At 44.9% G+C, this 26,155-nt stretch overlaps 1 protein-coding gene across 10 annotated transcripts in view; it reads right to left on the reverse strand.

The window, feature by feature from the left end:
- The window catches only part of LOC148040314 (putative LRR receptor-like serine/threonine-protein kinase At1g06840), a 33,775-nt gene extending 16,910 nt beyond the window's left edge, over window positions 1–16,865 (reverse strand). The window contains exons 1-6 of one of the 10 annotated variants that reach the window (XM_087698245.1): window positions 16,721–16,865; window positions 15,808–15,904; window positions 15,573–15,641; window positions 15,357–15,425; window positions 15,032–15,103; window positions 14,720–14,809 (exon numbers count right to left, since the gene is read on the reverse strand). In XM_087698245.1, coding sequence (XP_087554371.1) covers window positions 14,720–14,809; window positions 15,032–15,103; window positions 15,357–15,367 — 173 coding nt within the window. In that variant the 5' untranslated portion in view covers window positions 15,368–15,425; window positions 15,573–15,641; window positions 15,808–15,904; window positions 16,721–16,865. The other 9 variants (XM_087698242.1, XM_087698238.1, XM_087698220.1 and 6 more) reach the window with 9 other exon arrangements.
- Window positions 16,866–26,155: the final 9,290 nt, after the last annotated feature.

Consider the following 26,155-nt stretch of genomic DNA (forward strand, 5'->3'; position numbering starts at 1 on the left):
CACATGAGAGACTTATTGGGATGTGCAGATACCACATCAAGCTTTCTTTCTTCTTCTACTTCTCTAGTAATAGAACTTTTATAACAAAATTTAACTTTTATTTGAGCAACCAATACACATCATGGACTAGGGAATTTCTAATGTATTTTATTGTAGTCTAATGTTACTCTTCATGGTGTGCAAGATCTGAATCTAAGTCACCATGGAGACCATGTCTAGCATGAGTATGTTAATGTCCATAGAGGAGGCTCTAGAGGTAGGTGTACGTCTATAAATGTACCTCATGCAATACCTTCTATTTCATATGAGCATATTGCCAGTGTTAATCAATTACCATTCCCTCCTGTCCATTCCTCTTTTGTTGATAACTTAGATTCTCTTTCCTTTCCTTTTAGTACCTTAGGTTTAAGTTCCACTCTTTCCTTTCCTTTTAGTACCTTAGGTTTAAGTTCCACTCTTTCATCAATCACAATAGAATTGGGATCTCCTGTTTGGATTCCTAGTACATTCTCTTTTTTGGTTCTGCATGCTAGCTACCCGTAGGTGAATGCCACTTTGCACCCTGGAATGTCATCCATACACACCGTACCTTACACATGCCCACAAGTGAGCACATTTTTCTATCTTGGGATGGTTGTTTTGGGTATCCTCCTCACTCCCCTTGGCATACACCTATAGCCACTCTGACAAAATGGTTTCCATCTGCTTATGATGTGCCTCCAAATATTGCATCGGCCACTCAAACTTAGGGATATCCGTCCTTTCATTACGGTGCACCATCACACAATCCATAGGCCACTTTGATGCAGGGATTTCCATCCTTTGCCCTCCATGGGCCACTCTGATATGAAGATTTCCATCTTTTGCCTACAGCATGACTATCCATCTCCCTTGGGCTACTCATATGGTTACTATGCTTATGGTGAGCCAGTCTATATACACATTTAGATCCATTGTGCATACACCCGCATGCATGGTGGCACTTTGGGGTAAAAACCCCCATTGGACTCAAGTCCCCTAGTCTACCCATCCGATCCCTCACTCAACACAGAAAATACTCCAATTGCTATTGCCAAGAATGTCTTTATGGATAAGACTTGTTTTAATGGGACAAATTCACAACTTGGTCCAACCTTATGCAACAAGTGCTTGAAGGCCCACCCTCATCATATCCATCAATGGAGGGCTCACAATGCCACAATAAATGTTGAGTTAATGCAAGGGTTACTTTGTGAGTTTCACTCACAGTTACAGCATTTCCCCCTAGCATTCAATCGTTGGAGTCATCTCCTTGACAATTAGATCATATTATTCTTCAATAAGCTACCTCCTAAATACTTACATTTTATGCAGCAAGTCATTTCATTACCCTTGTAGGCAGTAGTGGAGAGGGTGAGGAATCAAGGGTAGAATGATAGAAGAAGAGGAGAGTGTCTGATAAAGAAAGTGTGGTCTAATGAATGAATTGTGTGCCCTATTTATAGGCACTACACAATCTCAAGTAGTGCCTCAGATATGGATGCCCACATTTTTGGGTTTGTAAGTGTGAAACCAAAAGGGAATTAAAGAAATGCACTTAATGACCAAGTTTCTCAACATCACCATTCAACACAACGTAAAAGGAACTCCATGGCAAAATGGTGGGGTGATATAAGGAGTGTCAAGGGGTAGATGCAGATACTCTGGTGGGGTAGGGAGGAGCAAAGGTTGATGACAACAAACTTTCGTGGTATGACTGTGCTTGCTACAAGAGGAGCACCAATGGTCTATCCCTCTGTTTATGGAGAGGCCACAATATCAGTGTGTCAAATCTATAAAGGGAGGATAGGAGGGAGAAGATAATGGTGCCCCTCCAATGGGGCAGTGGAAAATAAAGTTTCTAGAATCTGAGAGTGTTGCCAATCCTACAATCTTTCTTTGCCTGAGGATCTTTAGCTCTCTGAGCACCTTTGTTTTGTTACCATGTGAAGAAATTGTAGGGTTTGCAGAGAGAAACATAGTATACGGCAAACACTATGACAAAAAAACTTAGAAACACAAAAGAAGAAGAAGAGTGAAGAATAATGAACACTAAATGATCCTAATACAATGGAGCAAAGCTCTAAGGAGAGTGCACTGTCCTGGCTGATCAAGCGGCAGCACAAGGAATCTGCATTGTGAAGGGAGCGAAACAGAGTCCTTAGATGCTGTAGAAGCAAGGACAGCCAGCTGTATAGGGAGCGAAACACAGTCCTTAGAGGCTGTCGGAGTGGAGAAGATGATCAACAGCAGTAACTGTGTGCTTTGGGAGGTGAAGAATAGCAGGGCAGCCTGCTTTGACAGCAAACGTAACTGCAGCAGTGTCTGCATCATTAAAATGCAGGTATGCCCAAGGTGTAGACTGCTTCTAGAGCCACGGGTGATGCCAGGGAGAAGCTAGACAGAAAAATGCAAATCTGTTAGCCTAGAGAATGGTCACCAGCATGGAGAAGAGGAACACCAATCAGCTGGAGGTGGAACAGCAGCTGGACGATGGAATAGGGTGCCAGCTGCAGCAGACAGCACTATAGAATCCTGCATGAAATGCAATGTCCTCCATGTTGGGGTGTAGGCAGCAATGTAGAGGCTGAGGAATGAAGGGGAGAATGATAGAAGAGTGTCTGATGAAGAGAGCGTGATCTGAAGGATGTCAAATGAATGAAGTGTGTGCCCTATTTATAGGCCTTGGACAGTCTCGGGCAGCACCCCAAAATATGGGCACCAGCCTTTTTGGGATTATAAGTGTGAAACCAAAAGGGAAGTAAAGAAATGCACTTAATGACTAGGTTTCTCAACAACTTTTGTATTCTCTTCTTCAAAAGGGAAATCTGAAGGTGGTGAGAACTCTCAAGAGAGGAAGGCAAGAAATAAGAAGGTGACGCCTCTTCCTCAGATGGAGCTAAAGAACCTAAACCCATCTAGCAACAACTCCCTTTAAAAAATAGGTCTTGCACACACTGCCAATGCTCGGGCTATGTAGATGAGGAGTGTCATACTAAGGCCCTGTGTCTCCTAAAACTTCACAACACATCATGCTTGCATCCATGGGCATTACTTTCCCTATACAATCAAGCAGAGGTTCTCTATTGTTGCACCTACTACTCCTACACCTTCCAGTACACAACCATCTTAGTGGTGTACCACTCGACATGTGGTATATGGACAACCCCCTGCACCCCCGGCTTTCAAGACCCTTGAAGGTTTGAGTCATTGGTTTGCCACACCTACACCCTTAGATTTCTCATTGCAAGTACGTTTAGCTACTATTCCAAGGTCTCGTAATGCAACCCACTTAGTTCTACTTCTTCATCTAGCTGTGTGATTCATTGGCAGAGACTTGCTGATTGACTTGGGTGATAGAAGCCACACCCTTAGGTTGGCACTTTCTAGGTCCCTTAGGGTATACTAGGCTAGTCTAGCATTACTTAATACTCTTAGTTCATTAGGTTGATGAGTTAGACCTATAGGCTACTAGTTTCTTACGCTATTTTGCTCTAGGATTTTTTGTTTTGTCTTCTACTACACACACTTATTTACTCGATTATTCATTAAATTTAGCTTTTCTTTCCTTTTGTTTTGTTTATCACTAAAGCATCTCACTATGAAGCAATCGTATGCAGGTTATGGTCTCTTTTGGTACTTTGGGTTTTGTATTTCACTTAGGGTATACCATGTAGGTTTGCACCAGCCCTTCCTAGGTTGGAGACATGAGTTACTAGCTATTCCTTTGAGGTTCCATTTTGCTTTGAACCTTGTTTCTCTATGGGCATGGAGGATTCCCCTCAAGGTAGATCTTCAAGCATCTCTCGATGCTATCATGGTAGCTACTTCTCCCTAGCTCTTCCAATGGGGGGTGCTTCATCTTCATCCTCCATATAGTTCTTGGCACCACACAAAGTCCAACATTAGGTTCCTCTTTCTCCTGGCATCGACATCCATGGTTGACAGGGGGTTCCTACCCTTCGCTTGGTATCTACAAGTTTCAGCATTCTCTTCTTGTCCTCAACACATGAATATCCCTTCTCTATGTACTAGCCCTTTGCATTTCATAAACATCATCATCTTTGTAAAAAGAGTGCTTGGGCAAGTGAATAATTTTCCCACAAGGGACATTGTCCAAGTGGCACATTGCTACATCTGCATTCTCATCATGAAGCATTCATCTATGCATCTCATTATGCAAAGCACCCTTGAGCATACTACTCACTTTGGATCTGGAGCTGTCTGCACCTGTGGTATACACCTCTACGCCCTTTTTCTTCATCATCGATACCTTTCTTTTTCCTCCTTAGGAACAAACTCATTTTTAAAAAAAGACAAAAACACTGTTCAAAGTGATTTTACATCGCCTTTGCACATCCTAGTAGGCCACTAGGCAAATGATGAGCACCCTTTCTCCAATGTCTTGACCTCTTTGGGTGACCCTTTGGACTCCTAAGGAAAGATAGCCAACCATCACCTCTATAGTCTTCGTAGGTTCTTCAATAGCCAACATGCATCCATTGACCAACGCCCTAGCTGCTTTAGGGTGAAATCTCTTGGGGTACACATGGGGTGACCTACGGTTGTAGGCCTTCTTGGTTCTAGTTTTGGGCCTAAGAGGGGGTGTTCACCTAAAAAAGGGGGGGGGACATTTTACATCAAATCTTAATTAGGTAATTTAAACAACCCCAAAACTCAAACTTTAATACTAAAAAGAGTTTCTGTATCCCATAAGCAAAACCCCATAACTTAGTCAGTTCCTCATCTAGAAATAGATGATGTGCTCAATCACCTTGTATCCCAATTCATTTAGTTGAGTTTATCCCATCCCATCTCCAACACTCAGTAGCTGCCAGTTCTATCACACCAACTGCTATCACCTATCTTCTACGATTCGGCTATCATAATACGATAGAGAAAAAAATTATATCATTTTTATTATTTTGTATATTTAATTGTTTATTAAAAAAATTTCTTTGCACTTACTAGATATAAGCAGAAGTACACTAGAGCTGTTAGCGATTGTCAGCCATCCCCTGGCGGAGCAGGCAGCCACATGGCAGTCTGGTACAGTCAGACAGATTTGTACCAGTCAGCTGCATTTAATGCAGCCGGGACCTGCCATATTTTTCGCATTATTTCAGTCTATTTATAGCCGGCAATCTGTACATTGTTCCCACTTGTGATTGCAGATTTCAGGCTGGAGATTCGTGCAGACTGCAGCGTACTTCGAGGTGGATAGCAGGTTGCATCGTCGAGGTGGAGACACGCAATCCCGCGCACTGCGCCCGTGTATATATCTGCATATCTTTGTATACAGCACACCTTATACAGCAGATTTTCATCTTCCATTGTCTCTTTCTCTCTCTCTCTTCTCTCTGTGTTCACTCTCTCTCTCAGTCTTGGTCCCACGCTTCCGCATCGCTGCACTCTGACATGGTATCAGAGCAGTGAAGAAGGGCTGACTGAGTGAAGAACCTACCTGAAGAGGAGATTCCATCGTGACACAAGGCTGTGTTTCCAGCGTTCGAGGGCGAGCGGGAGGGCTGCGCATCGGAACAAGGTTGAAGCGAGCGTGGACGAGCGGGAAAGGAGTCCAGTTGGTGAATTTGTTGCTGTTTGCTGCTGTTTGAAGAGGAGGAAGGCTGTGTTTTCAGCTTTCAAGTGCAGGTTTTACTTTTTCATCGCCTCCGGCGGTTGAAGAAGGTTCGGGACGCGGAAGAAAGAGCCCTAGCAGGCTGCGTTTTCACAGTCAGAGGGGGCTGCTTTTGCGTTTGCGCCGGCATTACAGGTGAAGATGTCTACAGAGATTGACTTGGAGTTCCAGACGATCATGGATCGGAAGGTGCTTGTTTTACCGGCTCTTCCCTCAAATCAAAAGCTCGATGGCGACAATTACCGCATCTAGCGCGTGATGATGTTGGCCATCCTTGAGTCTTACGATTTGGCAGAGCTTGTACAGGAGGAGATCGACCGGCCCTCGGTGAGAGATGAGTCCAAACTCTCTTCCGATGCTCGTGCGGAGTTGGCCAAGGCCCAGTCTCACTGGGACAAACTGAATGCTCGGATTCGTTCTTTTCTTTTTCTGTCTTGTACTACAGCCGTGATTGCCCACATCGAGCACTTGACGGTGGCTCAGGAAATATGGCTTGAGCTTGACCAAATGTATAACCGGATGACCCTTATGAAAAGGGTTTCTTTGGAGGTGCAAATGTGGACCTTGTCCGTGAACAAGTCTTGTTTGTTGCGGAAACACATCAACAAGCTTAGACAGCTTCAGATACAGGTTCAGAATGCAGGGAAGCCGATTTCCTCCGAAGACATGGCGATCACACTCTTGTCCCAGTTGCCGCCACGATTCGGTGCCTTCTACTCCGCCCTTATTGCTTCGAGGCACGAGTCTACTCTTCGGTGGGAAGAGATGGTTCCTATGGTCTTGGACCAAGAGGAACAATTGAAGGGACAGCATGCTTCCAAGTCGAAAGCTTTGACAGGTCAAGCCTCTCAGAAGAAGGGGAAGGACCAAAAGAAGAAGAAGGAGGACAACAAGTCAAAGAAGGACAAGGAAAAAGAATCCACATGCCATATTTGTGGTAAGACTGGCCATTGGAAGAAGGATTGCCTCGACAAAGACAAGAAGGACACCAACAAGAAGGACTCGAAGGATTCTGGAGCGGTGGCTGCACCCTCATCAGCTGCGTTTCTTCATCTAGCAGTCATTGAGGACTCTACACCGAAGGCTTCTGATGCTGCGATGACAGCCCCCCAAGCTCGAGAGTGGATCGTAGACAGTGGTGCCTCCCGGCACATGACTCCTTCATCAATTGGTGTTGCCCAGTTGCGACCTTCGCATGGGCAGATTCTCATCGAAGATAGCTCTTCGGTGTCTATTTCAGAACGAGGTGAGATGCAGCTTATTCCAAATGGACGTGGTGATATCCATACCTCAGAGGTGTTGCATGTGCCAGGTTTAGGGTATCATCTACTTTCGGTTCATAAGATTTGTTCACTTTGACTTTTGGTGGAGTTTGATAGTGATTCGGTATGAGTCCTTGATCGTGGATCTCGGAAGGTTCTCTCATCCGGATATGAGGAGAACGGCATCTACAAATTGACGTCTTCTACCACTCTCCCTACTCTTCTTCTTACCTCTCAGATACAGTCAGAGCTCTGGCATGCTCGGTTTGGTCACCTCAACTATGATTATCTTCGGAGGGCGTCACGTGGACAGCTTGTTCGAGGGTTGCCGGACATAGTGGTGAGCCAGCAGCCATGCGTCTCCTACATTCGTGGAAAGCAACATAGGGATGCGATTCCCAACAAAGCTTCGCGGCGGTCTACTTCACCGATGGAGCTTGTATCTACGGATCTTTGTGGCCCTATGAGGAACAAGTCCTCCAAAGAAAGCTCGTACTTCATGTTGATCGTAGATGACTACAGCAGGATGACTTGGGCCTACTTCTTGGTGTTGAAGTCGGAGGCTTTCTCCCACTTCAAGGATTGGCTTCTCTTTGAGCAGAACCGGTCGGGCCGGCGATTGAAGACCTTGCGCTCCGACAAGGGTGGTAAATTTGTTTCTCATGAGTTTGCTCGTTTTTGTGCAGATAGAGGCATTCACCAGGAGTTTGCTAACACCAACACTCCTCAAGAAAATGGCATTCTTGAACGGAAGAACCGAAGTGTGATCGAGATGGCGGGCACCAAGATGGAGCACCGACAGACACCTCAGTTTCTGTGGGCCGAGGCTGTGGCTACTGCAGTCCACATCCTCAACAGATCCCCCACTTCAACCGTTGATGGGATGACACCTTTTGAGGCTTACTTTGGGACTAAGCCCGATGTTTCTTATTTTAGGGTTTTTGGGTGTGATGCCTATGTCCACATTCCCAAGCCTCATCGTGATAAATTTACAGCGGCTTCCCGAAAACAGGTGTTCGTTGGCTATAGCTCTCAGTCCCAAGGCTATCGCTTCTATGATCCCATAAAGCGGGATGTGTACACCAGTCAAGATGTGCGGTTCGTGGAGGTTCCGGCCATAGCAGCGGGTGAGGAGCATTCCATTCTTGGAGATCCAGGGGAGACTTGGGCTCCTGAGGCAGTTTCTTTGGAGCCAGCGCCTTTTGATTCCGATTCTGTTTTCGAGCCAGAGTCTACTATTCCACCGGTCATCCCCGAGGCGTTACCACCGGTGGATATCCCAGAGTCTTCAGCTGATGGAGAGCAACGAGGAGAGGTCTGGCCTCCTCCTCGTTGGGCCCGTGACACACTCCGAGATTCAGGGATCGAGGGGGTCCCTGAGGAGTGGGGACCGCAGGATGGTCCACGGCGGTCACGAAGGCACCAGGCACATTCTACGGAGCTTGTTTGCTCTAACTATTGTTTGATGACTCGTGTTATACAGGATCGAGAGCCCACCTCCGTGACGGAGGCTTTATAGTCCGCACCATGGAAGAAAGCTATGGAAGCCGAGTTGGAGGCTATTGAGAGGAATGGCACTTGGTACCTCGTGCCTCGCCCCTCTCATAAGAAGGTGATTGGCGTCAAATGGGTCTTCAAGACCAAGTTCCTTAGCGATGATTCTTTGGACAAGCACAAGGCTCTCCTTGTTGCTAAAGGTTTCACACAGCGCCCCGGGATTGACTGTCATGATATTTTTGCCCCCACTGCTCGTATGGCGACTATTCGAGCTGTTCTTGCCTTGGCTGGCCATAGGAGATGGCCTGTCTACCAATTGGATGTGAAGTCGGCCTTCCTCAATGGTGATTTGAAGGAGGAGATCTATGTCGAGCAACCTCCTGGCTTTGGATCTTCCGATGGGCAAGTCCACAGGTTAAAGAAGGCCTTGTATGGCCTCAAGCAGGCTCCGCGTGCATGGAACGAGAAGATTGACTCGTTCCTTCAGTCACACAATTGGGATATCAGCGCTCCAAGGCCGATCCGCAGGTTTATGTACATACTTTCGAGGCTGGTTGTGTGCTTTTTGTGTTGTATGTTGACGATTTGATTGTCACAGGTGATCATGCACAAAAGGTCAAAGAGACGAAGGCAGCTTTACATCAGACGTTCGAGATGACGGACTTGGGTCTACTCCACTTCTTCTTAGGCCATGAGATTTATCAGTCTCAGAGGGGGATTTTCATCTCTCAGTAGAGATATGTACAGGAGCTCTTGGTTTCTTTTGCGATGGAGGATTGTTGGCCCATTTCTACTCCTATGGATCCAAACTGGAAGGCCACTTCACATTCAGATTCTCCTTTGGCGGATGCTTCCCACTACCGTCAGTTGATTGGATCATTGATTTGGCTCCTCAACACTCGTGTTGATCTTTGTTTTGCTGTAGGTCTCTTGGTGGGGTTCATGAGTGATCCTCGGACGGTGCATTGGCAGGCTGCTCAGAGGATACTTCGGTATTTGAGAGGGACCTCTGACTTAGGGATTCATTATCCAGCAGGCACAGGTGGTTCAGATCTTGTACTTGTAGGTTGGAGCGACTCGGATTGGGCTGGCGATGTGGACCACCGGCGGTCTACTACAGGCTACTGTTTTACCTTGGGTGCAGGTGTTATCTCATGGAGTAGCAAGAAGCAACCCACGGTAGCCCTTTTGTCTACTGAGGCGGAGTATCGGGCCGCGTCTTCCACCACATGTGAGGCTGTGTGGCTTCGGCGCTTGTTGGAGGAGCTTGGATACCCCCAGACTCGCCCTACTTTTCTGCGATGCGACAATGAGAGTTGCATTGCCTTGGCACGGAATCCTGTTTTCCATGCCCGGACGAAGCACATAGAGATCTAGTACCACTTCATCAGAGAGAAGCTTCTGGATGAGACCATAGCTGTGCAGTACTGCAAGACGGAAGGCGCTTCCCCAGGCTCTACTTCGGAGACATGCCAGATCCCTCAGGCTTTTGCCCCGTCCAGGCTCTGAGAGGGGGTGTTAGCGATTGTCAGTCATCCCCTGGCGGAGCAGGCAGCCACGTGGCAGTCTGGTACAGTCGGACAAATCTGTACCAGTTGGCTGCATTTAATGCAGCCGACCTGCCATATTTTTTGCATTATTTCAGGCTATTTATAGCCGGCAGTCTGCACATTGTTTCCACTTGTGATTGCAGATTTCAGGCTGGAGATTCGTGCAGACTGCAGCGTACTTCGAGGTGGACAGCAGGTTGCATCGTTGAGGTGAAGACACGCAGTCCCGCGCACTGCGCCCGTGTATATATCTGCATATCTTTGTATACAGCACACCTTATACAGTAGATCTTCATCTTCCACTGTCTCTTTCTCTCTCTCTCTTCTCTCTATGTTCACTCTCTCTCTCAGTCTTGGTCCCACGCTTCCGCATCGCTGCACTCTGACAAGAGCTAGCCATTGATAAGTGGTCATAGATTATAGTAGATCCATGCATTGGGCTTTGGTAGACACTTCCATCTATACGACCCAGTTGGCCATCTATGACCAAAACTCAAGCATATCAAGATCAAGCTTGCACATAGAAAGGATTAATACCTTGAAGTGTGGGCTAAATTTTCTAGAACAGACAGCTATATTCAACAAGATGGCATGATTATGAAATATTTGTACTTTGCGTATGTGTAGGTTGAAAGCTTAAACTACACATATCTTTACATGGAAAACTCGTATGAAGATTTTAGCATTGTTTTTATAAAGTACTTGTAAAGAGCTTTCACATGATATCCATATTGGCGATCTCTAAATTTTAGGAGCCTCGTATTGCTCTAAAACTACTAGTCCTAAAAAAGGGATGACATTCTAAAAATAGGAAGTTTTGCGTTCTTACAATGCTTACTAAATTTGGTTGTTTCTATTCTTAACAATACTCAGCTAAAAAAGGAAGGCTATAGAGAAGAGATGAGTGCCAAGGCACTCGTCACACAAGCTTCCGAGTATCCTTTCACTTGTCACACCTCATGACATGTAGCCGGAGACACTTAACTTATGCTACTCCATTTTCTCTTTTTGCACTTGCTCTACCCTTTCCTCTATAAAGAGAGCTCGTTTCTCTTCATTTTACATCAATTCTCTCGGTTGTAAACTCTTATACAATAAGCTAAAGACAGCCTAAAGTTGGCCCTATCCATCTATATCAAAATCCTCCACCCCTCCACCAAATACCCCCATATTTCATTCTCTCATGGTTATTTTACAAGACACAAAATCTAAAATTTTATTACAACCCTTTCTCTTCGAGCTCTTCTTCCATTTCAAAAACAAGAACCAAGCCATATAAATATAGGTTTAATTAACGATGGAGAATGGATGATTCTCCCTCTTTCTACTCACATTTTGTAAAGAAAACTCATTTTTTAATTGTATAATAAGTGATGCATGTTTATATATGCATCTTTTCATTATCTTGTGAGAAAGAACTACTACTACTCACTCTTTGGTTGATTGTAATTGCAGGTTGATAAAAAATCAATTCCTTTGGGGAGTTGCCTATCTTCAATCCTCAATCTTGTCTCCATTACTTTTACATTTACATGGCTGTAAATTGTTATATTTAGCTTTAAGTATTTGTTCTCTCCATTTCTTGAAATATTAAGTCTTGAAAACAAACAAATATTGTAATTGTTGTGCATACTACATTGTTTGGGGCATTCGCACTAGCACCATGTTTTAACTTCCTCAACTACTCCAGCTCCTAACTAGTTGTTCCTAGCTGCTGCCCTGTCTATTCAGCCTTGGCAAGCAACAGCTACATTTCCAGCCTGATCAGCCACCTTGCTGTCATACTGCTCCTAGAGGCTGCCTTCTGCTGGGATATGTCTCGCATTATGGTGGCCCTTGAGGTGGAAGAGACATTTGGCGATAAGTGTGAGCTTGTTCATAAGACCATACTACCTCAGATGGATACCATACTACCTCAGATAAGTTTTCCAAGTACCATATATTTAGGATGTAATAAAAAATTTCTTGCCCTTCATAAAACCATACTATTTTATACAACAAGCTATCGAAGTATATTTAAAAAGTATCTTCTCCAAAATCTTAGAGATTTTTTACAATGACCCCATCCAGGTAATAGGCCTCCAATCCTTAAAATCATGTAATATCGTAGATAATTAATAAGAAGTGCAAGCTTCCAATCAACAAGCATCACACTAGTTTTCCATAGTTCTTAGTAAATATGCAACAGGTGTCTTAAGCCATCCATATGCATACAGTAGCTCCTTGTGTAGCCCATGTGAGAGCGGAATTTAGGAGACGGGAAGTGCTTAAAAATAGCTAAAAATTATGAATATCAAGGGAAAAATATTCACCGTCAAAGGCGGCGGCTCGATCTAGGACGATTTTAAGCGCCAAAGTGCTTTAACGGCGCCCGAGCGACACTTGGTGATTTTTCATAATTTTTCAGACAGTCGTGCGGGTTGACACAAGCTACTGGCCAATGCGGGATGCTAAGCCGGACGCCCAGGATTTTTCAGAGCTCAATTCGGAGTCCGGACAGGAAAATGGCCAAGGAAACGGTCAAGATATGAAAAGGTGGACACTTGGGAGGCCAAATTTGAGCATGCCTTTTGAGTTTGGACCCCCCCCAAAAAATTTATGCACCTTATGAAGCAAAAAACGTGGAGAGAGAATGAAGAGGCATGAAAAAACGTGGAAGAAGATGGCGCCCGAAAAATGCGCCATGAATGGATGAGAGGGCATCATGGCTGCTGCAAACAACCCCCCCAATGGATTATGGGGCTTCATTCCCCTCTGTCTGTGGACTCTATCGCCGCCTCTCGCCCGAGAAATGGTGGTCTCTATGAAGAATTCTGATTTCAGTCTTTCTCTCTCCTCCCTCTCTCTCTTCTAAGAGGCAGTTCATGTGGGAAGAAGGAGCAATGAAGAAAGAATGATGGAGGCTTGTCCGGCATGGACCGGATTGCTACACGGGCTGAGAATGGTGATTTGTGATGTTGCTGGACATGAAGTGTTGCTGTTTTCCAAATCTACAGCCATAGACACAAAACCCGAAACACGCGTTTAAGCGGTAAACTAAAAATTACAAAGAAAATTTAGTGTTTTATGCTTTTGATTGATGGAATGCCGTTCATATGGACTAAGATTTGATTATGCTGCTGATTCTTCTGAGTTCTTACTGTTTATAACCAGAAATTATGAAAAACATGCATTTCATGGCCCGAAATAATGTCAAGAAACCCGGAAATGCATGAAAAATGGGGAAAAACAAGGGTTTTGGGCATATAAATGGGGAAAACCGTCGATACACATCAACTAATCTTTCAATTTTGTTGCAAATGAACTAAGGGCCACAGCCCATAAACTGGTTTTCATTTTCAGAAATTTAAAAAATACAAGAAAATGAAGAAAATGGGGAAAAATGATAAAAACACCATGAAAAATAGGGGAAAAATACATTTGGGGCTACGAAAAATACAGAAAAATAGGATTTATGTTTGTTGATGTGTAGCAAGGCTGGGGCATGAAGTTGTGCTTCAGTTCAGCCTTGTTTATATGTTGTAGTGTGTGTTTCCTTCCTTTCTCCACATAAAAATGACAAGGAAACCCTAAAAGAAATGAATGCAATGATGCACTATCAATGGGGAAGGGTAGAGTTGTGGAAAAATGGTTAAATGCCGCTGAGCATGAGGAATAATTTGCTGATTTTATATGCATTGCATCTAGGACGGAATAATAATGATAAAAATTAAAACCTAGTAGCACGAAGATCACTTCGGTGCTAGGTGTTGCAGCGAAGCACAAAGCGGTTAGAAAGAAAAGCATGAAAGAGATGTTTTGCACTTGCACGCTGCTGGTTTTTAAAATGTTTGAGCACTAGGCATCCACCTCTTTGCATGATCATTTAGAGGAAATTAAAAGTATCAGAGTTAGCTCCTGGATATGCATAGCAATTGTTTTCAGTAGGCCTGTGACCCACCGTTGAGAGTGTGAGGTTCCTATGCTGTAGGATAGACGAGGGTTATAGGGGACAGCAAGTGAGGGAATGGTACATTCCTGGATACGTTTATTTGGTACCTTGAGCGACGTTTGTGCGAAATGTCTAAATGTTGAGCGGCGCATCGAGGGGCCAATCCCCAAGGTGTAGGAGAGTCGCAGAGGGTTGACAGCATTCAGCCGTAGGAGGAACCCCATGTGTATGTGATTCGAGCCTTTTGGCTATGTGAAAGGGACTCCCTCTGAGGAGCAATATTGGGTTAGGATCAGTTGGACTACAACGTATTACAAACGCAATGTTTAGGAAGGCAGAGATTTTGATAGACGCTCCTGGCCGCGAGGCCGAGGGGGTTGTCTTGCGCATAGTGACGAGGTCCGGCTAGTGCATGAGCCAGTGCCGGCCCGTTTTTAGGTCCATCACCATGCCATCTCAAAATCTTTCTATGAGGAAGATGTGACAAGCATACTCAAATTCCTTTAAAGTAACAGTCATTTACAGAGTCACTTGAGTTGTAATTGAATCAAAACAATATTGACCGGCAGCAGTGACCATATCTGAAAGAATTTCTGGTGGGCAACAGGGATCAGAGTAGTCCAATTTAAAATCAACTAAGGCTGAGTAACCACCATATCCTAGGGAACCTGCAATTGCTCAATATCCTCCATAGCCTACTTTTGATGCAGACAAGCAAAAGAAATGACAATTATTTCTCAAAGCATCAACACATGGCAGCAGTTTCTATTTTCTGTATGGTCGTTCTTTCACCAAACAAAATAGTGAGCAAAACAACACTTACAGGATAAGTATTGAATCGGCAGATGAAAATGCATGATGCACTAGTTGATCTGCCCAAATGATTCCATTCAAAGAGTTATTGCGCAGAGACCTGTAATCAAAAAGAGTTTTCTAGTACTAGATGTAGCTCGATTAAAAGAGGAACATGTTTGCTATCTGTGATCAGAACTAAGACGGTCAAAAATACTCGCAAGAATAGTTATGAATTGCTTCAAGTTAAAGCCACTTTCACAAATAGCTAAACAAGGAGTAAAGGCACATTGACAGGAAATATAGCGGATCATCTCTCGTGACCCAGATTTTGTATACTCACAACAGTTCCAGTTGTAATAATCGATAATAAACAGATGGCACTTCCCCGTCAAAGTTATTGAACGATACGTCACTGCAAACAAAATTCCCCACAGGTTGCTGAGTACAGCAATCGCATTAAGCTGAAAACGCTCAGCCACCATCTGGTGCCTAACGGTAGACTTGAAAGTGTGTACAAGCGACATCTAAAAGAGCAGAGAGAGAGTAACAAAACATTGAGTTGAGTGTATACAGATATACAATACAGTACATCCATTGATTATATCACACCCAATAGAGCAAGATAGAGAGAAATAAACATTGAAGTGCAATATCTGGAAGTTTACATGGCTGTCATACGTTGAGAACGGTTGCCAGATGGAAGGGAACCGATCAAGTTGTTATGACTTAGATCCCTTTTGAGCAATCCCACAAGAAGCAAAGGTTAGAATGTAAACAGATATAACGTGACAAAATACTTCATCGCCTCAACCACTATTTATTCTCTGCCTAGTTACATTAAAAATGTTTGAACCATTCTCCACAACCATTGATCAACTTACAGATATTCCAGATTATCAAGTTCCAGTAAGTCTGGGATCGTTCCACTCAAATTACAATTCCTCAAACTCCTGCAAGAAGGACAGGAATGAAAACGTCTAGTCTACATTCCTCAACTAAGATTGCAACCCCCACAGAGCAAAATAGTTTTCCAATAAAAAGCTTTGCTATTTTAGCCCACTGATTAAATTCTTGCTGTTGGTAACAACTTGACTGCTTATAGTGTGACCTGCGCACCTCCAACATCATCACAACTTCTCAATAATGTTGTTTTATCATCCTCCACTCCACTTGCCTCAACCAGTCTAGGAGCCAAGTCCTCCTTTTGCCACCCCTGTGCACAACATTCCTTACTCGCCATAGTTGCACCAAGTAAAAGATTACATACTCCTAGACTTTTGAACAGCATTTTACTGACAATATGGATTGTTGAGCCCTCTTATTACTACATTTGGTTTCATCACAAAGATAACTTGACTGCTTATAGTGGGGCCTGTACATCAGCATCTGCACCTCCTGATAGTTTGTATTTGCGTTTTCTACAATGCCAAATTGACATATCTCAACTAATCTAGAAACCAAGAAGGTCCTTTTGCCATATCTATATGCACAACAAGCCCGAATTGTCCTTCTCCACTATTTTTCCTCGTATGCAATTACCGTGCCATCACCAACGCTTCTTGACACATGGTTTCAAATCCCCTATACACTGTACTTTCAATTCTACCGAATGCATACAGGGAGAGGGTACAAGCAGCGTTGCTGCACAGGGCTCAGAAGGCATGCGCACAGACAAGTGGACTAGACTAACTCAAAAGCTGAGTCATAGCGATCAGGCTGAGGCAAATAAGAGGCAGGAATGGAAGAGAGGAATCACCGGGAAAGAATTAACCTTTTACATCCCAAGGTCTTAGATGCTTGTTGTAGGCCAGCTAAAACTATTTTTGCACTTTTGAACTCTATCTGGGCTGTAGTCCATAGTCCTGCTCCAGCTGGACTACTGTGCTTAAGCCACTGAAAGCAAAAGAGATAGATCCCAAAGAAGCATAGGAAGAGGTAGGGACAGGAAGCAATTGTGATTGATTAGCGCCATCAACATGCTCATATGACACTGCCAGAGGTAATGTAACAGGTATAGTTGAAGACGTACATCTGCCTCTAGAGCCTCCTCTCTAAGGACTTTGATATACTGATAGCAACCATGGTCTCCATGGTATGGACAAATGTTGCGCGTCTCACTCGTACAAGCCAAAGCCTTCAAAGATAGTCGTAAAATAATCTTGAGTAGAATGTAGAGCACCGATTGTAATATCATGTGAACATATGCTAGAGTTTGCACTAAGAATACACAAAACGTACGAACACAAGCTCAAATAAAAACGTAAGACGCAAAAATAGGAAAGAAGAGTAGAATTTGATTGAAAGAACGAATGTTGAATAATGAGCGAGTGAATGAATGAATGTACACAATGCTGAACGGCAAAGCAATCCAATAGCCAATTACTCTTATGAGACCGCGCTGATGAGGTAGAGTGTCATACAACCTCATCCACTAAGAAAAAAGTTGGATATGAAAATTGAAAAGTGCATATTTGTTGGCTATTCCTTTGAGCGAAAGGGTTGTAATAGGTCTTATAGTCCAATTACATGCAAGTTATAGGTGAGCAAAGATGATATATTTGATGAGATGAGTAGTTAATATGCTGCTAAAAAACAGATTGTTTTGCAGATGATGAAAAAGAAAAGGTGGTTGCAAAAAATGAGGGTTCACAATCACAGACATTGAGTGAACCAAAAGAGTCCTCTTCTACTAAGTCTACTAAGAGATCATGGAGTGGCAAGTTGCGTGCAAATAACACTCCTACAAGTGTTGAAAATGCACTATAAAAGGGAAAATAAAAAGTGGTTGAGTCACTTTGTATGCCAGATGTTTCTGCAAGCTATCACATGTTGACCAAAGATGGATTCTAGGGTCAGAAACCATCAGTCGAAGCAAAGCTTGATGAAGGAAGGTGTAGGAAACTCAAAATGTTGTAGCTAGCAACATGGATGATGATGCGGTAATCAAGGCGGCATGATTTGTAGCCTCTAGAAGCAATCCAACAGCTCAATGATAATGAGGAAGGGTTGAAAATTGCAAATGTAGCCTACTATGATGATGGCAACATGTAGTAGGAATAACTAGCTGGCCAAGTGGCACCAAGATGATGCGAACATAGCAGTAAATGTCCACTAGGAGCTCATCAACAACAAGTTGGCATATTCAACCAACAAATATAGTAATCAACAATCATGGATGATGATGGTAGGAATTAGAGAGTGTCCTAACAATTGTCGAAGCAGTCATGGAGGTAGAAGATGATGATGATGGTCAATGGCAACAACAATTGAAGGCTCACTTGAGTGAGATGCAAGTGGCTTAGCACACTTTATATTTATAGAAGAGGGAACCAACCAAAGTTTACAAGTTTTCTTATGGGAGACTGGAAGCACCCTCATGTATTTGAGTTTTGGGATTCATGAAAGGTTTAATGTCAATGCAATTTCTTTAGCTCAACAATAGGCTCCTCAAAGAAAACTGAGAACAACAATCTTTCAATTGCACTCATTGAACAAAATGTACAAGTGAAAGAAGAATCACTAATGATATGGCAGTTTTAAAATTTCTACAATATTGTCCTATAAGGTGCATCACTCAAGGTGCATCAATGTGCCAAAAATAGGGCAACCATGATAAAATTGAGGGTCACAAAAATGGAATTGGATACAACATCTCAACACTCTCTTGGTAACATTGGGAACATAGTGGAGATGAGCACCCAAATCAAGTTGAGAAGAGAGAACAACTAGTGTGTAACATCCTCGCGCAGCCCATAAACCCCAACCCCCCCCCCCCCCCCCCCCGTAGTTAAGGGGAAAAAAAATTATTCCTTCTCCCCCCTACCGTCGCCGATAGGTGGCGAGGGGGAAGAAGTTGACGTAGCAGGGAGGGAAAACGACGAAGAGGATGAAGTCAAAGACAGTGTGAGGATGATGGCGACGGGCAGGAGTAGGTGAAGTAGAAGACGACTGGGAGAAGACGGGATGATGATGGTGATGGTGTCGAGGGGGAGGCCACGGGCCTACCACCCCTCCACTAGCCGTCTTGACCAAACCATGCAGCCCGACTGGCCCCACTGCCATGTAGAAAATGGTAGGGCATTCTTGCCCGCCCACATGGAGGTGGGGAGAACCCCCAATAATAACCCTCCCACCTATTATATAACCCCAACCCCCCCCCCCCCCTGTAAGGGCTTTGTAGCTATACCATGCCGTTGCTACCGATTGCACCTATATAGGGAGTAGTAGTGACTCAAAGCCCTGCCTTGTTTCCACTCTACGTGTGATTCCCTATGCCCAGTGGTGAACCCTCTTATGTGCGGCGTCACGAGGGTGTAGTCCTGGGATGTGTCTATGTTGTCCCGCTTTTGGATTGAATAATACAAGAGTATACCTTGAGCTCATATCGTGTTACCTTTATGTGCCGTGTTGAGTGCGTAACGAGTGCAGGTTTATCACACTTGGTATCAGAGCAACTCTTGCTCGGAGTGAAGGAGTGCTCACGGAAGCAGGAGGAAAGATCCAGTGCCCCGAAGAGATCGAAGTCGTAACGACCCACAGCGCGACGCCCCACGTCGTGTCGCCCCACGTCGCGACGCCCCACGTCGCGTCGCCCCACGTCGTGTCGACCCACGTCGCGTCGCCCCACGTCGCGACGCCCCCCCGACGCGTCGCCCCGGCGTGACGCCCCAACCTCGACATCCCACCGTCTGAAGACGTGACGCGGCTTCCCCGCGGCACGACCCACACCACCACAGGCAAATCGGGGCTTCCCCACGTCGACACCACCACCAACCACATGGAGGAAGAAAGGGAGAACATCACCCTCCCGACATTGGAGGAGAGGAAGAAGAGTAGGGGACAAGAATGGAGAGTGGCCCAAGAGGAGAAGGTGGTCGGACTAGAAAGACAATTAGATGGTATGTCAGGCATGCTAGAGTCAATATGGAGGAACATGCAGATGAAAGAGGAAGAAGAAGAAAGGAGGAAAAAACTAGAAGTAGAGCAGGGCTATAGAGAATGGGTGAGTCAACAACAAGAAGAGGAGAGGAGACACCGAATACAAGAGGAGATGGATAGAACGGGTAGAGAGGAGTCATCTAGGAGGGCGCAAGATACAAGGAAGGAGAAGGAGAAAGTAGTAGAATTAGGAAGCAAAAAGAAAGACAAGAAGAAGGAGAAGAAGAAGGAGAAGAAACACCACCGCAAAGAAGAGGAAGATAGCGGTAGTTCAGAAGATGATTATGGAAAATTCAAGATGCCCCAACCCGCCAAGTACAAGGGAGAGAGAGATGGGTTGGTTCTGAAGAAATGGATCGCAGAGGTGGATAGGTACTTAAAATATTCAAGAATCACCGAAGACAGGAAGGCGGAAGTGGCAGCCATTTACTTGGAGGAGGACGCTGCCAGTTGGTACCTGTTAGAACAGGAGCAGGGCCACACAATCTATTCGTGGGAAGAACTCCAGGAAGAGCTGAAGGACTACTTTATTCCAAAGCTGGAGAAATTCAAAGTGAGAGATGAATGGAGGAACCTCAAGCAAGCACAGGGAAAGATGAAAGAATATGTCAGCAAATATAGGCAAATCATGCTGCAGCTACCAAACATGGATACCGACACTAAGCTACATGGATTTTTGTTTGGAATGCAAGAATGGGCTAGAAGAGATGTGGAGAGACAGGAGCCAACAAGCTTAGCAGAAGCCATGAGAATGGCCGAACGACTGGTGGACCTGGAAGGCAGAAGAACAGCATAAGGGAATCAAAACAGGTTCAACAACAACTTCAACAACACCTTCAACAACAGCAACTCCTAGAACCAAAGGCCCAATGCTCCTAGAGGGGCATTCACAGATACAAGGAGTCAAAACACCACTAACACCACGGCCGTATCCCAAACCGCATTAGTACCAAGAGGAGCAGCAGGGAGATGGGGAAACAATCACTACAGGCCTACCCCTAGCACATCATATGGGCCCGCAGGATCAAACACATCATGGTGGAGACCCCCAAGCCCTTCCACCGGCATCAGATGCTTCAAATGCGGGGGTCCACACTACCAAAACCGATGCCCAATAGAAGACACAGCTTCATCGAGTGGATCAAGGGTGAATGCAGCTTGTGCATATGGAGGAGAAGAACCACAACCACCGCGTATCTAGGAAATTCCAAATGGGAGTGAAGAGAGCATGGACCACCCAAGGGTAGGGACAGTTAGTGCCCGACCCCAATGCATGGCAGCCAGAGTAGCGGCAGTCCACCATCTATACATCAAAGGTCGAGTGGGCGAAGGAAACCAACCTATCATGGTGGACACAGGAGCAACCCACAACTTCATGACACCACAGTGTGCAGCAAAGCATGGATTGAAACTATCCAAAGCCCCAGAAGGATTAACAGTAACATTCGCGCAAGGAGAAGCCGAGGAAGTAAAACAAGTCTTTGCAGTCCAAGTGGAAGCCGACAAGTGGAAAGCAAAACTCAACTTCTTAGTAATCCCCATGGATGATTTTGAAGTGATATTAGGCTTAGAATTCTATGACAAGTATGTCATTGCAATGTTTGGTAAGGGTGTGAACGAAATGATGCTAGATATGCAAGGAGAAGGCGTCAGAGTACCATGCGAAAGAATGCAGCTACCTGGTAGGACCCCAATCAAGGTGCAAATGAAGGAGAACAAGCCAGGAGTATCATGCCAAACAGTAAAACCAGCTGCAAACCAACCAAAGGGCCAGACCCAAAAAGCACCGGTCCAAGGGATCGTCATCAGGCCACGTATCATGACATGCAGTGCAAAGTAAGTCGAGAAATCAGTCAAACAAGGAGAGATGGTCTATCTGTGTATGATCCGACCAATAGAAGAAGAAGAAGATGGCAAGAAACCAAAACAACAGAAGAGGAACACAGAAGTGGCAGAAATACTCGAAGAATTCAAAGATGTAATGCCAGCCGAACTACCCAAGTGTCTACCACCCAGACGAGATGTGGATCACAAGATTGAGTTGATTCCAGGGTCTTCTCCACCGGCCCGAGCTCCCTATCGCATGAACCACACTGAGCTCATGGAATTGAAGAAGCAACTACATGAACTAGAAGAACAAGGATTTATCCGCCCTAGCAAATCCCCCTTTGGTGCTCCAGTGTTGTTTGTAAAGAAGAAGGATGGGGGACTTAGACTCTGTGTAGATTATAGGGCTCTTAACAAAATCACCATAAAGAACAAATACCCTATGCCCCTAGTGGAAGACCTCTTAGATAGATTGCATGGGGCCAAGCACTTCAGTTGGATTGACCTTAGATCAGGATACCACCAAATCCGCATAGCCGAAGAAGATATCCCAAAAACAGCCTTCCGCACCCGATATGGTAGTTTTGAGTGGTTAGTATTAGGGTTCGGCCTAAGCAATGGGCCATGCACATTTTGTGGCCTCATGGATGGAATTTTTAGACCGGAGATAGATATCTTTGTCATTATCTACATAGATGACCTCCTAGTCTACAGCAAGACCTTAGAAGAGCATAAGCAACACTTACGCCAAGTTTTTGAGAAACTGCGGCAACATCAGTTATATGCAAAGCCGGAAAAATGTGAATTCGCAGTGAAAGAATTGGAGTTCCTAGGCTTTATTGTAGGAGCAGATGGAATCAAAGTGGACCCTAAGAAAGTGGAAGCTGTCCAAAAATGGCCTGTACTGAAAACTGTAAGAGAAGTGCAGGAGTTCCTAGGCTTCACAGCATTTTGTCGAAGATTCATCAAAGATTACAGCCTCATCACTGCCCCCCTCTCCCACCTCACCAAATAAGACCATTCATTTACATGGGGGAACGCGCAATAGGAAGCCTTTGAGCAGATGAAGAAGTGCATGAGCCAAACTCCCGTCCTAAGGGTGGCGAACTTCACCAAACCCTTTGAAATCTCTACAGATGCATCTGAATATGGCATAGGGGTGTACTGGTCCAAGAGGGGCACCCCATTGCGTATGACTCAAAGAAATTTACTGATGCTAAAACAAGGTGGAGCACACATGAGAAGGAAATGTTGGCAGTCATCCACTGCCTTAGAAAATGGAAGCACTATGTTCAAGACAAGCACACAATAGTCTTCACCGACAGTATCTCCCTCAAATACTTCCAATCCCAACCCAAGTTATCAGCAAAGCAAGCCCGATGGCTAGACTTCCTAGCGGAATTTGACCTGGAAATTAAGCACAAGCCCGGCTCTACTAACAAAATAGCAGATGCCTTGAGCCGGAAAGGTGACCTGAAAGCTGCCAGTGTTGTCAGCAGCAACTTTATAGAACTTGTCAAAGAGGCCCTAGAACAAGATCAAGACATGCACAAGATAATCAAAGATGTGGAAGCAGAGAGACCCCCCATGGAATGTACACTTTAGAAGAGGGTATCCTATTTTTAGGCAAAAGATTGTATATCCCCAACAATGTGGAATTAAAGAAACTCATCCTACATGAGATACATGACGGCAAGATTGGAGGCCACAAAGGGCAAAGCAAAACCTTGGAGGCCCTTAGGAAGCAGTTCTTTTGGCCGAACATGAAGGAAGAAGTACATCAAAACTTGCCCCACTTGCCAAATGGTCAAAGCACCCAGATCAAGACCAGCCGGACTACTACAACCTTTACGAGTACCCAACCGCCCATGGGATGTCATCAGCATGGACTTCATTGTGGAACTACCGGAGTCCCATGGGTACACAATCATCTTTGTAGTGGTGGACTATTTTTCCAAACATGCCCACTTCATCTCGGCCAAACCACCACTGAATGCCAAGGAGGTAGCACGCCTCTTTTTCACACATGTATTCAAATTGCATGGCTTACCACTGGCCATTGTATCAGATAGAGATGGAAGATTCATGAGCGACATGTGGAAGGAACTCTTCAAGACTCTGGAAACCCAACTGAGATTCTCATCATCCTTCCACCCGGAGACAGATGGACAGACAAAACGAGTCAACCAAGGCATCGAAGATTACCTCCGCAGCTATGCTAGAGTGGATCAGAAAGATTGGGCCTTGTACCTTGATGTCTTGGAATTTCACTACAATAGCTCCATCCACTCGGCTACAGGGTACACTCCCTTTGAGTTAGCCACAGGAAAAGAAGTCATCACACCACTGGCCTTAGCATCCGGAGCGGCCAAAGCAGAGGATCAAGATGCAGAAGAATTCTTGAAGAAATGGAGAGATCGCAATGCAGCAGCTAAGCAAAGTCTCGAGCGGAGCAAGATAACAATGACAGAGCAAGCGAACAAGAAGAGAAAGGCTGTACTATTCGCCAAAGGAGACATGGTCCTAGTGAGCTCTAAGAATATGTCACTTCCCAAAAACATGACCCCAAAGTTCAATCACCGCTACTATGGACCCTACCGAATCACTCAAGTGCTGAACGAAGTCACTTACAAGTTGGACCTGCCAGACAATGTTTGTGTTCATAATGCATTTCATGCTCGTCTTCTGCGCAGGTTCTATCCTGACAACCAATGGGGACGGCGCGTACCAATGCTCCATTCCAATGGTCCCTTCGAAGTAGAAGCATTCCTCCGATGCCGGGAACAAAGAGGCTTCCCCGAATACCTCACCAAGTGGCACGGGCGTCCACTCAAGGAGGCCACTTGGATCTCAGAAGCAGAGGCCCGTGAACGCGGAAAGGATGCCTTCGCCCTTTGGCTCGAGGAGAACCCCCTGCTCCTTCTACCGACCCTTGAGCCGCCCCAACACTCCAACAAATAATGCGGTTCTCAATCATAGATCTCAAATGTGCCTCCACTCCTCAAATGTAATCGAGTCGAGGGTGGACTCACATGGTAGCAATCATCACAAAAAGCCCCAATGTCTTAGTGCGGCAGACACTGGCCAGTCTGATAGTATAGACCGTGTTAAGACCCCGCGGTCCCTTTAGACCGGTAGACACTGACCAGCTTGCTAGGAAAAGCTGCGTTAAGACCTCGGATAAGTCAAATAACAAACGCTACCCTTAGATTGCTGAGGTCAGCAATCCAGTAAGCGGGGGTGAGTGTAAGGGCTTTGTAGCTATACCATGCCGTTGCTACCGATTGCACCTATATAGGGAGTAGTAGTGACTCAAAGCCCTGCCTTGTTTCCACTCTACGTGTGATTCCCTATGCCCAGTGGTGAACCCTCTTATGTGCGGCGTCACGAGGGTGTAGTCCTGGGATGTGTCTATGTTGTCCCGCTTTTGGATTGAATAATACAAGAGTATACCTTGAGCTCATATCGTGTTACCTTTCTGTGCCGTGTTGAGTGCGTAACAAGTGCAGGTTTATCACACCCCCCCCCCCCCCCCCCAAATCGCAAGAAGGGGATAGGGAAGCCTTGGAGAAGGCCTCGACCTACTGCTGCACGAGCACAAAGAGAGAGAGGGAGAGAAAGAGGGTGGGAGAAGAAGAAGAAGAAAGAGAGGTGAGAAGAGAGAGAAGAATGAGAAGAAGATGAAGAAGAGAGAGAGAGGGTTTTGGAAGATTCCTCCCTTCCCCTTCTTAGAGGGTGACCAAACGCGTTGTTTTCCCCCTTTCCTTGTTAGTTAAACCCCCTTCATGATAGAGGAGAATCACCTCGGGAGTCGGCACGCTACCTTTTTGACGAGAGAGAGAGAGAGAGAGAGAGAGAGAGAGAGAGAGAGAGAGAGAGAGAGAGAGAGAGAGAGAGAGAGAGAGAGAGAGAGAGAGAGAGAGAGATTTATAAGCCAAAAGTATGGCCCCCAAACGAAGGGAGATACACACCAACAGTTATCCCACATATAACAATGGAGCCACCAGCGAGGGCATTACTGCTAATATGAATATAACGTCGGGTATGGATAATTCATATATAAATATCTAGGTGCTAATTGTCCTCTTCGCTATTCATTGAGACATAGGTTATATCACATTGGCATGCACATGAGTTCATTTTAATAAGTAACCCGAAATTATTTCTCAATAGTTAATGAACTCGTAAGGGATTTTAGGATAATCCTTTCCATAACCATAGATGACCTTGTGTAGATTTATGCATATGACGCATTGAGGTTTGCACAAAACCTTGTAGCCAAATATAATCATTGCATCCCAGTGCTATGCGAAAAAATCATACGTAGCATAAAGAGGATATAAGGCTACTTAAGGGTTATGCACATGGAGGGTGCATGCACAGGAAAGATTATATGAAACATACATCGATGGTACACAAATTGATCTTGCATTAAAGTCTTGCTAATATCACAAGCTATTAGTTCATCGGGATCTTGAAGTGTGTAGCTAGTACAAACAACAATCACTAGGATTAAAACTACGATGCCTTGAGATCCGCCCGATAATCACTACATTTATCAATCCAAATTTGGGAATTGGGCTAGATACCAATAACTCCGACTCTCAAAGGCAAGTATAGAGCTCAAGGGGTTAGGAAAACCCGAGGCAAAAGAAAGACTGATGCTTTTGTACTTGCTGAGAAGATAGTTAGGTTATCG

This window comes from Lygodium microphyllum, chromosome 2 (assembly GCF_053477565.2).
Source record: "Lygodium microphyllum isolate KBCC chromosome 2, Lygodium_microphyllum_v1.1.10, whole genome shotgun sequence".
NCBI classification, from domain to species: Eukaryota; Viridiplantae; Streptophyta; class Polypodiopsida; order Schizaeales; family Lygodiaceae; genus Lygodium; species Lygodium microphyllum.